Genomic DNA, 11,943 nt, shown 5'->3' with positions numbered 1-11,943 from the left:
AAATTGTTTATTCAGTAGTAAGTATCGAAGGGCTTACTCCCCGATATGTAGATTGCAGTCTTAGTGATGTGTGACAGATTCTGCCATTGCAGTGATGACCACATCCCCAACAGTCATTCTCTAAGGTTTTTTTTATTATTATTGTGCAGAGATGTCAAGCACAGAGACATGAACACAAAATATCACAAAATAAGTTAACACTAAACAAAAAGCTGGATCACTGTTTACACACAGCAATGGTGATGACTAATAGGGCAGAAAAAGCTACAGTGGTATTGAAGCACAAGTCCTAATGTCGTTAATGTACGTAAAGAAATAAGATGAAGCTGAGTGAGACACCACCAAGTCACTCAGCTGCAGAACTGCCAACAATCTGTAGAAACAACACAGTTCAGAAAGGGGACAGATCCCATTTAAGACATTAAAAAAAGATTAGTGAGGACTTCTCAGTAAACATGCTGTTAAACAAAAGACCTTTTTATCTGCATAATGGATATTCCAAGATTGCCATATCATCACTATAAAGCCAACCGGTGACTTACGAGTTAAGGGCAGTACCTGCCCCCTATGTCTTCAAGCAATCACAGAACACATCAAGTCTTCCACTGTCTGATTGCTCAAATAGAAATTAGCAACAATTTATGCAAATGCTTATGTTCACATCTAAGGTGAGATGCTAGGTTAAAATCTTCCCTATCCTCTAATGACTTATTTTCCTCTTCCTCCCTAAGAAATATATAAATAAGCATAACCACTGTCCCTTTAACTTTATAGTTATTATCTCACATCCTTTCCCCTGAAAGTGCTACTAATAATTCCCAAATGAATCCCCAGGAAAACAGCTACAAATCCCTTTGTTACCTCTAGGAATGAAGAAACTTTTCCATTCTACTGTGGCTCCAGCTTCATGGTATGCAGAACCCATTTGATGCAAAGGGCTTCACAAACAGTATCATTTCATAGTACAAGTCTAGAATTAGTACTGATATTTTTTTCATGTTGAAACATTTAGGTCCCTAAGACATGAATCTCTTGCATGTAGAAATAGCCAAGCAGGGAATCTTCAACTTTCAAGCATGGTGCTAAATTTCTCCAATATTCTTACCAGAACATTAGACTTCAGTTGATGCTAGATTCCCTCAAACGGTTCAAAGAAGATACTAGAAAGTTATACACTGTCCTTCAGCAATCTTGCACGAATAAGTAGATGTCTACACAAACAGCAGCCCAAATATTCAAGCCAAAAAGGTCCAATAAGTTGATTGTTTCCCTTTATAAAACAGGTATTCAGAGAAGCACAGAACTGCATGTCAGAACTCTGTTGGCAAGATAGTTATTATTTTGGTGCTGCATAAGAGACCTTTGGAAGGAAAAAAAAGAGCAAGAAATTCAGAAAGTTGCCCAAATCTTGTTTCACCACTGTCTGTAACTCTGACCTAGAAGAGACCTTCCTATGTCAACTGTATGTGTGGAATGTGAAAGACACCCTAGGACAATATAGTCCATCAGATTTCAAGATCATCCTGCCTTTTAAGTGGAGGTGTTTCTAGAACCCAGTAGGAGTAAGCACATTCATGTCCCGGGGTCTGAGGTTATGAGAACGTGGGGACCGCTTCTTTTCATCCATAGCTGGAATGTCCATCTTGGGAGGCTTGAAAGTTGCAGGGTCGTCTGCCATCCTGGTGGCCTGGGCACGCATTAGTTCCATTGGGGTTGGTTTCTGGGCACCCTTATAGGCCTGGACGGTAAAGCCCCCTGAGAGAAGAGGAGGATACAAAAGAGATAAGAGAAAGGCAAAAGCAGCAAACCATTATGCACATCTGTGCAGATGTACAGCACAATCAAGACTTGTGTAAGCAATTGCCATTTCATCTAATTCTAAGCACTAACCTGGCGTGCTCTGGTCCATGGGGTCACGAAGAGTCGGACACGACTAAACAACAACAAGCACTAACCACCATGTGGCATGTGGCAGTTCTCTTTGTCAACAAAAGATATTTGTGTATTCCTATAGTGACAGTCATATGAGGAAGCTATACCTAAAACTGCAACTCAAGTATCCCTTATGATAAGCTTTTTGCACATAATCTATGGCAACTTTGCCTTGAACAGAATTTAATTGTCACTGGAAGATTCAGGAATAGTTCTGGCAAATCAGCATTAAAGGAGCAATGCAGATGGTTAAAGAGTCAGAATAATATTCACTACATTTTTTCTTAAAAGTAGTAAGTAGGCAGAGCATCTCTGCTTATTGGGAAACTATGGAACAGACATTCATCTATCAAATATGACTGAAGGCAAAACAAAACACTAGTAGTTAACACTTAGTAAAACCACATTAACTACAAATTTAGGATTAACGCTGCTGTTACAAAAGCACAATAATGTGGTTGGGGGGGGGGGGACAAGACAATCCAAAGTTTGATTTTCCAACCTTTGAATGCAGCATTCAAGTTCTATGCCATAGACTGCAGAAAGCTGTGGACACACATTTTACTATATGCTACACCTTGATATATGCATTCTCTTCTGTAGTCCCAATTACAAATGACAATGAATTCTTCCCATTTACTTTTAAATCACTTCATAATTTTAACTCTTCGTTAGAGCAGGGCTCAACTAATACATCAGTTAACTCCCATCAGCAGAATTCCTGCACAAGGGCTTTCACTTGTGCTATGGGGCGTTCCCTCCTCCTCTCCCCATACATCCCAAAATTGTCTCTAGGGGCATCAGGAGAAGCCCTGGAATAGTATGCAAGGGGAGGAGAGGGGGGATTGTTCTTTCTGTCAAGCCAAAATGCTTGCCTTGACAAAACAATTACCACAGTGTGATGTTTAATTTCTCCTTTAGTCTTTAAAGCCAAAGCTTGCTACTCCGGTCTTTTGTAAAATGAACACATATTTTTGAAGACTGTATTTTTGGAAGAACGCATATTTTTGAATACATAAAGACTGATTTCTTAAAATGTTGCTGTACCTGAATCTGTGTGTTTTTGAAGAGCTCTAGGTCCAAAGAAGCTCCATTTTTCAGACGGTACTTTATCGCCATCCCCACCACCGGAATCCATGGCAGCAAGCTCAGGACCCGTGATGGATGCGGTGGACCCCTGACTAAACCAACCCCTGAAGAGAACAAATCAATTAAGAACTGAAACCGGATAGGCAGACCATGGTAGTATCTGACTACCACAAACATTTAATCCCAACTGAACAATTCTCACTCCACATAGGTTTACACCAAAAGATAAATCCAGGAAAAAATTATGTGAGCCACATTACCTACCCACAACTGAAAGACTGGTTATCTTTAAAAACGCAGCAAAAAAGCATTGGACAGATTCCACAAACAGGATTCACAAAACCCAAAAGGAAGCTAGGATTCCTATTAATTTAGACACATAGTTAAGTGCCCTTTGTTTTCCTCTTGGGAAATGTACCTGTATGTGCGCTTGGGAGAGGAATGGGGAGTGCTGCTTGGAGTGGACTGGGCGGAAGAGGCCTGTTTATCTTCTTTTGCCATCTCTCCACTTTGCATCTTTAGGTTCTGTTAGAAAGGGTAAAGATGTACAGTTGGAAGCTTTCCAATTCTAGCAAGTGAACAGCGAGCAGCCAGAGTTTAATTTTGTTTCTTTCATTGGTAAAGCTTAATAAAAGCATGATGCAGCATATTAATGAGACTTGCATGCAAGATTGTATGGAGACATTTCTGCCTTGATTACAGCTACCTCTCAGACATACCATCTTTCAAATCATCACCCTCTATTACTGAACTTTGTATTCCACTTCAAAGGCATAGCACCCATTTCCCAGTAATAGTAAATTCTATATGTTCAGTCTCAGAAAGTTAGGTTTTTAGTGCAGGGAAATAAATAATTTACATCAATTACTTTCAGTGCCAATGCCTCACTGGTACTGATCAAGAACTCAATACATTATATTTAACTGGCACTAGATTCAAGCTCTCTTAACACAAACTCTGAAACAGGATGCAAACCGGAAAAATCCTTGATTCTATTGTGGCAATGGCACCTATTAGCAAACTTTCCACACTTAGTTCTGAAAAGTAGTAATTTACAACCAATACCAATTTAAGGAATTCACTACTAAAGCACAGTGAGACCCAACACCTTACATGGAGTGACTCAGCCACACGATGGTATTTAGTCTCCTCTGCAGTGAGGCCTTTGTGGGGAGTGTATCCGGCATCTCTCAACCCTGCCTGCTGCTCAAAGCGTTGAATGCTCTCCTGAGTTTGCTCTAGAACGGACAACATGACACATTCATACAAGCCACAAACACTACGGCCTGCAACAAAGTTCTAAAAGGCAATATCCTATAGCCTTTATTAGAAATGATAAAGCATGGAGGGAGAGATTTCTTTAAGCCATCTATTATAAAGCGCCAGAGCAACGCACAGCACAGTTAAAAAATGTTCTGGAACTTTCATCATTCCAGCAGATTGGAAGGGGAGGACAGGACTAAGGTTAAAAAGAGAGATCAGTATAGTAAAATAATCTAGGATTGCTTTGTTTGTTTATTAAATTTGTATACAGCCCTTCACCCAAAGATCACAAGGTGGAGAATATAAATAGTCCCCTTCCCACAAACACATTTAAAAGGCCATAGATTGTCTAATCAGCTAAGGGCCTGGTTATATAGAAATGTTTTCCTTTGCCCTGAGCTCTTCCTACAAGTGAGCTCACTGTATTTTTGGGGTTCCAGAACCAGACTTTCTAAACCAGGGATGGGGGACATGTGGCCCTGCAGGTGCTGTTAGGTATTGTTACTGTCTATTGGCCATATTGGCTAGCTGATGGAAGCAGTAGCACATTATCTTGAGTCGCAGGTAGGTTCCTCATCCCTGTTCTAAACCTTTACTGCGACAACTTTTGTTATGTTCTCATGAATGCAGCATAAATTCATACATAATCAGAAGCTGGGCCCAAAAAAGAAGCCACCAGGGTTTAGGAGGAACATCTTCAGAATGCCTTCCTCCAATCTACTGTTATTCAGAGCAGAAACCTCAACCCTGTCCTTTAGTAGCTTTTTAAAAGAAAAATTATGCAATTGTAATGGCTATCTTTAAATATTAATAAAATATGTTTCCAGGAATTATTTCTTAAACATAAAAGGAAGTTTCCTTCATTGCTTTACTGTAAGAAAGTAATATACCTGAACTAGACTTCCATTCTGCTGTGATCACTAGACTTCCAAAACAGAAAAACTACAAGAGACTCAAAATGGTGAAATATATATGCCACATCCAAAGCATGCTGATTCAAGCATATTGTCTATGTGCCAGTTATCTGCCCATTAGTAGTAGGAGGAAATGTACCATTAGCAACCTAATGAAGTTGTTTAATTCACTGTAAATTCAATGGAAGTGTGTATTTAGTTTTCCCAAAAGATTTAACAGCTACAATTAAACATACGTAGGTGCCAACAAATTATCTTCCACAGCCATTCATTTTAATACATTGACTGGACAAATGGAATGAGTTTGCCAAGCTAACAAGTAAGAGCTGGCAGTACAGTCCCACTACCACAAAACACATAATGAAGTGTTGCAGGACTTAAGAAGAACTAAATTTCCATGCCGTTTCCCTTAGGTTACATGCTAGTATTTAGGTACTAAAGAGGATCAGAATATGGAGGTAGAGCATCAAATTCATTCTTACAGCATTTTGCTTGACCCTTTCCATTAGGGAATCCAATCTCTTTGAAGGCCTTTCTGAACAGACAACTATATCATAGAAAATTAAAATAACCCACATGGTAATGGGAAATAAACCATATTGCAAAATTTGATCTCCAGGGTAACTTGCCTACTAGAGGAACACAAGAGCTCTTACTTGTGATGAGAGAATTCATGATGATGTGGGTGGCCTTGGCCTTCACTACAGGAATCTTGTTCACAGTCTCAGTGGAAGATGAGGGGGTAATGGCAGATGGATGCATGCTAGTCTCCCTTCCTCATCCTGTGCAGAGGAAGCCAGGGACAGTTTGAGGAGAAAGGGGCAAAATTACCTTAGGAGAATCTCACACAGTACTCCTGATCCTCAAGGGAAGGAGTCCTGGAATCATACTTGAACTGTACAGATTGAACATGGTGCTCTTGCCATTTTCCCACCCTCTCATCTATAACATTTTAATTCTGTATGGTATTTAGAAATCTTTGGTCTTGCATCCAGCAGATAATCAATCTCAAAATATCATTATATGAAGCTAGAGATCACTCCTATTTTCACCAAAACCAGATCCGCTGTAGTCCATGAAAACAGGTGAAAATATTCTCTCCTGCATAGAAGATAACTCCAAACCCCCAAGTCTAGTTCTCCTCATAAGATAACTATGGCTTTCTGATTATTCCCTGCTTTTGAAAAGTAAATCCAGGGTCACAATCTGTTACTTGCCACCCACCCACAGCCTAGTCAAAATCTGTAGGGGTTTTTTTAAAAATCATACCAGCTCTTCGTTGTGACACTTACACTCTTTTTGTCAGACATTTCACCAGTTCTGACCAGTTACAGCCATTGTAATGAAAATAAGTGTTTCTCCCTCAATAATTGTTGCTATAAAAAGTATCAGAAGAGCATTTGTATTACTGGCATCTGCTTGACTCGAGAGAAATGGAGTGTGCCTCTGCAGCGAAGCCAAGCAGCTGTTAGTAGCACTGAAGTGACCTCTCAGGGGTGCAAGCCTGGGCAATGTGTATGGAGGTCCTTGGCTGCCCAGTCAACAAGACCCTACTCTCAGCCTTGCTGAAGTGGTCCAAAGGAAAGCAGAGCAATACGTTTGGTACCAGCTTGGCTTCAGGAGTTGCCAGAAGGAGGCGTACAAGGTGCCAACCAACCATCTTAGGGACTACATTCTGGTTTTGTGTAGGGTTTACCCCTTAGCTTTTTCTTCCCTGAAGATATCCTGCAAGGCAGCAGAGGTTTAGGATCAGGGTTTTCCTTCTCCTAGGTGGATGAGCCCCACCTGCCCCTCACTTCCCTCTACAGCACGTGCAGAAACTGCCTTCTTGACACTTGGACCCACTATGGGTCTTGTCCGCTCAATCTGCCAGAGCCTGTATTCACATGTAGGGGAAGTCCCTAACTCACTGAGGGTTGAGACCACTCAGCTACCCTCATCTGGTTTAGCCGGCCACTCAAAGCTGTTTCCCAGGGTGTGGCTGTCACATGCTGATAACTTCTAGGAGCCACAGGTGAGAGCTGAGTGCAGCGTGGCAACCAAAGGTGGACAAAGTACCCCAGAGGTAGCACACTACATGTCCCACCAGAGGTACTACACCTCCCCTAACACCCCATACACCCAGAAGAGCAAAGCAATGTAAATTTGATGCCCCTCAGCACAGTTAATTTCAGTGGTTGATTTACGTCTTCAGTGGGACATTAAAAGTGGTATTTACTGGACACCTCATACCACCTCTATAGTCTGCATACCTTGGAAATATTTTCATATTTGCGTTCTGGGACGACTGGCTGTTTCCACAGGATATTGGTGGACATATTTGGAGGAGGAGGGGTCATTGGTGCTGTATCCTCAAGGGCATCATCATAACTGAATGTCCGACGGTTCATTCCAATGGGTTGGGACATCTTTCCTAGAAAGCCTCCAGAGCCATGCTCAATAGCTAAGGACAGAGATGAAAATTTCACAGTAGGCTGCACTTTTAGAATGTCAACTTTATACAAGCAAGTAGTACAGATCACATTAGAACTTATTTCATTAAGATGATCTTCTAGCATCAGTATCACAGGATTTTAGAACATTGTGATGTAACTAACTTTCTTTCAGGCCCAAGGCCACATCACCGTATTCCAACTCCGTCAGGGCAACATGCCACAGGTAGGCATGGCCACCTTATAGTAGGCAAGCAAGAGTACCTGTGCACAAGCCACCACATGCATACCAGGGAACACGCACACAAACAGCAAGCAAGGTGAAAAATGAAATTGACAATAGCTGTGAGGGTAGTTTCAACCTCTCTGCCCAATATTATGAGGATGAAATTCCATTAGTGTACTATGCCCCCCTCAATCTCAAGGCAGCACCACACTGGGTCAGGGAATTGGGGGCTACTGGAGAAGACTTAGTGGATTGGATGAAGCCCATTGGCCACTGGTTCACCACTACTGATCAAAACAATGCACTTGATCCATTTCAACCAATAATTAGAGAGCTAAAGGTGCTACTAGAGCTAGAAATTCTTAGGTCAAAGCTCCTAGAAACACTTACTCAAAAAAGTCTACTGCCTATTAATTTAGGCACTTATCTAGTCCAGAATTACTAAAACCCAAGCCCTGGCACTAAAGCATTTATTCAGAATCTTTTCCCACATGAGACACCTAGGATCAGGAAGGTAATCAACTTCTCATTAAAAGATGTTCAGAGAATAACCCCAGAAAACACAACCTAAAAAAAAAACCAGGCTAGAAAATGTTTAGGTACTTAGGATGGTCATTCGATTTCATAGGGATCTGAAGAATTTTCCATCCCTGCCGAGATGACTTCCCAAACTAATGGCAAACAGCCTTTTCACTCATAATCAAGTAAATAGGCACACTAACCATCGGATTTCAATAAATTCACTCAATAGCAAATTAAAAGTCAAGTAATGGTAGCATGAAATACATAATCCTGAAGGCAATCTGAAAAACTACTTCCAGGAACAGATGGAAGAATTCATCTCAGAGGAGAACTCCATCAATTTAGTAATTAATTCATCATTATCTAGTTAGCAGTTGTTGGTCATGAGCAGGCAAGAAAACTGACAACTGCAACCATAAGATGCTAGGTCACCAACAGATGTATTGTTGAAGCACAATTACAATTCTCTCTAGAGCAGAGTCAGATCTTTATGTGTGTCTGCATTTAGTGTGGTACAGCTAGACCTTCATAAAGACAACACAAATAGACTTGGGAGATTTGAATAAAGGGCCTGATTATATTTGTTACAATTACCACTAGACACTTTTACACCCGACACATTTACTTAGATAATTAGTTTTACCAGGAGCATCTGTTCGTCTTGAAGCCATGATTGCAAGTCCAGGTGTTTCACTATATGGAAATCCAGAACAGTATTGCTGTTACCTAATAAAAACAGAGGGTACTTTCATCTGCAAAAGTTACACCATAGCAAAGGATCCTGGTTTATAATAAAACTAGAGTATGTCAATGAAGCTCCACATATTTTACTTTGCTTATAAAGCTAGCAAGATGTCTAACATTTAGTTTGATGATTTCAATAATGAAGCAATGAAAAGGTATTATGACCTCATTTTAAATTAATCAGCCTGCGTATCATTGTAATCAAAGTTTTTATAAGAAAAAAAACTAATAGAGCTTACCACAACTTATGATGAGAGAAAGATGTCAAAAAAGGACCATTCTGTTGCTGATGCTGAAACTAGCAAACCATCCTCACGAGCTTCCATGCAGAGACTGACAAAAATTCAGAAGCAATAAATCTTTACTAAAGTAAGACAGTCTACAATTGTAGTAAAATTGTATTCATAATAACCTAATTCAATACTGACAGAAAGCCACTTCAACCTTCATAAAGGAGAAAATAGTGCACAACGCTCAAATGCCTCATCTACCTGTTAACCATTAGGTTGGTGGTTTGAGCCCACCCAGAGACAGCTGTGAGCGAAATTTCTGCATTGCAGGGAGTTGAACTAGATCAGGGACGTCCAACAGGTAGACTGTGATCTACCGGTAGATCACTGAATGTCTTGAGGTAGATCACTGGCTGCCCCAAAGAAGCTCAACAACTTTGGCTTCCCTTAAAAAAGCTCAACAGTTTAGCCCCGCACCCCCACAACTTAACAACTTTGACCTTAATCTCTAAAAAAACGGGCCTTCCTCCTCCTTATAAAAGCTCAACAACTTTGACCTGAACCCCCAAAAAGGGGGCATATCACTGCCAATTTTTAACTCTGAGTAGATCGCAGTCTCTTGGGAGTTGGCCACTCCTGGACTAGATGATCCTTCCAACTCTACAATTCTATGTGGGAATTCTCTAACATTTGAAGTGGTCTCAACTAGACACTATGTACATCAACCACACCAAAGAAACCGTCACTCAGTTGGACTGTCAAGTACTTGCAAAAATATAAAATATAAATATGAAGTTATAAATTAGCATACTTGGACTGCAGTAGTAAATAAATTAAGTCCAGTCGAAGTTGACTATGGGGTGCTGCACTCATCTCACTTCAAGCTGAGGGAGACGGTATTTGTCCACAGACAGCTTTCCGGGTCATGCAACCAGCATGACTAAACTGCTTCTGGAACAACAGAATACCCTGATGGAAACGCTGTTTACCTTCCCACTGAAGTAGTACCCATTTATCTACTTGCACTAGCATGCTTTCAAACAATGGAATTCAAACTGTGGACCTTCCTACTGCAGTGGCAACAACACAGGGTCAAAGAACACTCCACATCTCAATCAACATCTACGTAATCTACAATGGCACCTGGTTTCAAGGCAATGGGAAGTTTTCCAGCACAATATAAAGCAATCAACAGTGGTAGTTTACCTTTGAATTAATAAAATACAATGGTCTCAAAAGGTATTCTGGTGATTTACCCAGACAATCAAAGGTAAGCATCAAATAACTCAGGAGAGGTAGGTATTTCCATGAGGGAAATGCAGACTTGCCATAGATATAGCCTCCATAGCAGTAATGTTATCAGAGTGGGTGAGATATAAATAAGATGCCACAATGTAATTTACATTAATTTTTCTAACCATCATCTGTTGGCCAGTTCTAAGCATTTTATTCTTCCAACTGCAGAAACTGCTGACCTGGAAAGCAGCCATACAAATACCCACTAGCTCATGCCAGCATATTCTCCCATATGGTTGCAAGTAACAGTAGACAGATGCTGTAAATGCAGCTTCAAGAGGCACCGAGTCCAAATGGCCACTTAAGTCTTGTCCAGCATTTCTCCCTAGAGACCAACAACTGCTACTTCTTGCAGCCAAGCAAGCGGTTTAAATCCAAGTGAGCCTATTCTCTTCCTCCTCCAATAATGAGAGGATGCATGGGCTAGTGGCATGGGCTGCTTTTAACATACTAACTGTATACAACATCTAACTGTTGAGGCACTTTACATATTATTATGAATCACTTTGAACAACCATCAACATGCAAAGAAAATAAGTTTTGCTGTAGGCTCAAAAGGTTTAGTCCACTAACAATCATTCCCTAAGCAAGTGTGTAAGGGAGGGAGCCTCACCACCGACAAGTGTAGGCAACAGGTCCGTCTCATAGGGTAGGCTACAACCCTATACTCGCTTTCCAGAGAGTAAGCCCCTTTGAACTCAATGTTTAGGAAAGTTTTTAATGTCTGACGTTTTATCGTGTTTTTAATATTCTGTTGGGAGCCGCCCAAGGTGGCTGGGGAAACCCAGCCAGATGGGCGGGGTATAAACAGTAAATTAGTATTAGTATTTGGCTTGCTTCCGAGTAGACATGCATAGTTAGGCTGAACACCGACAGGGAAAGGAGAGGCGTTAGTTTACAAAACGCATGCAGCGAGATTAAAAACGCGTTTAATATATTTTTGCATGTTTACTCGAGAGCAAGTCTCACGGAGCCTGCAATAGGCCTTGCTCCCAAGTAAGTGTTTTTAGGATGGCACCCTAAGAAAAAGAGGCGGTTGCCTCAGATTTCACCACAAGCAGCATCTTCCGTCCACGTCCCGCCCTGTCCCGGGGGGGGGGAGTTCAGGTATTTTCCAAATACTGTAGGCTTCAGGCTCTTCCAAGCAGATGTCTGGGAAGGTGTCGCGCAAAATAAATTCCGCCGGAGCCTTTCATCCCCGAGCCCAGCCTCCTCCTGATGGTCTGCGGCGGTTCCACGACCGGCCTATCCCGCCCACTATGCGCCGTAAACAACAAGGCCGCGCTCGGCTGCTT

General features: G+C 41.2%; 1 protein-coding gene across 1 annotated transcript; it reads right to left on the bottom strand.

Moving 5' to 3' along the window:
* Window positions 1–116: 116 nt before the first annotated feature.
* Window positions 117–9,505, bottom strand: KIAA1191. Its single transcript, XM_083423703.1, is given in 9 exon segments — window positions 117–1,755; window positions 2,980–3,125; window positions 3,440–3,546; window positions 4,135–4,259; window positions 5,855–5,971; window positions 5,974–5,980; window positions 7,451–7,641; window positions 9,022–9,104; window positions 9,362–9,505. Coding segments are annotated over 8 exon segments (930 nt in total). The 5' UTR covers window positions 9,050–9,104; window positions 9,362–9,505; the 3' UTR covers window positions 117–1,546.
* Window positions 9,506–11,943: the final 2,438 nt, after the last annotated feature.

Source organism: Podarcis tiliguerta (assembly GCF_965153285.1).
Source record: "Podarcis tiliguerta genome assembly, chromosome: 2".
Classification (NCBI taxonomy): Eukaryota; Metazoa; Chordata; class Lepidosauria; order Squamata; family Lacertidae; genus Podarcis; species Podarcis tiliguerta.
Note: the sequence above shows the minus strand (reverse complement) of the source record. Positions and strands in the feature narration are given on the sequence as shown.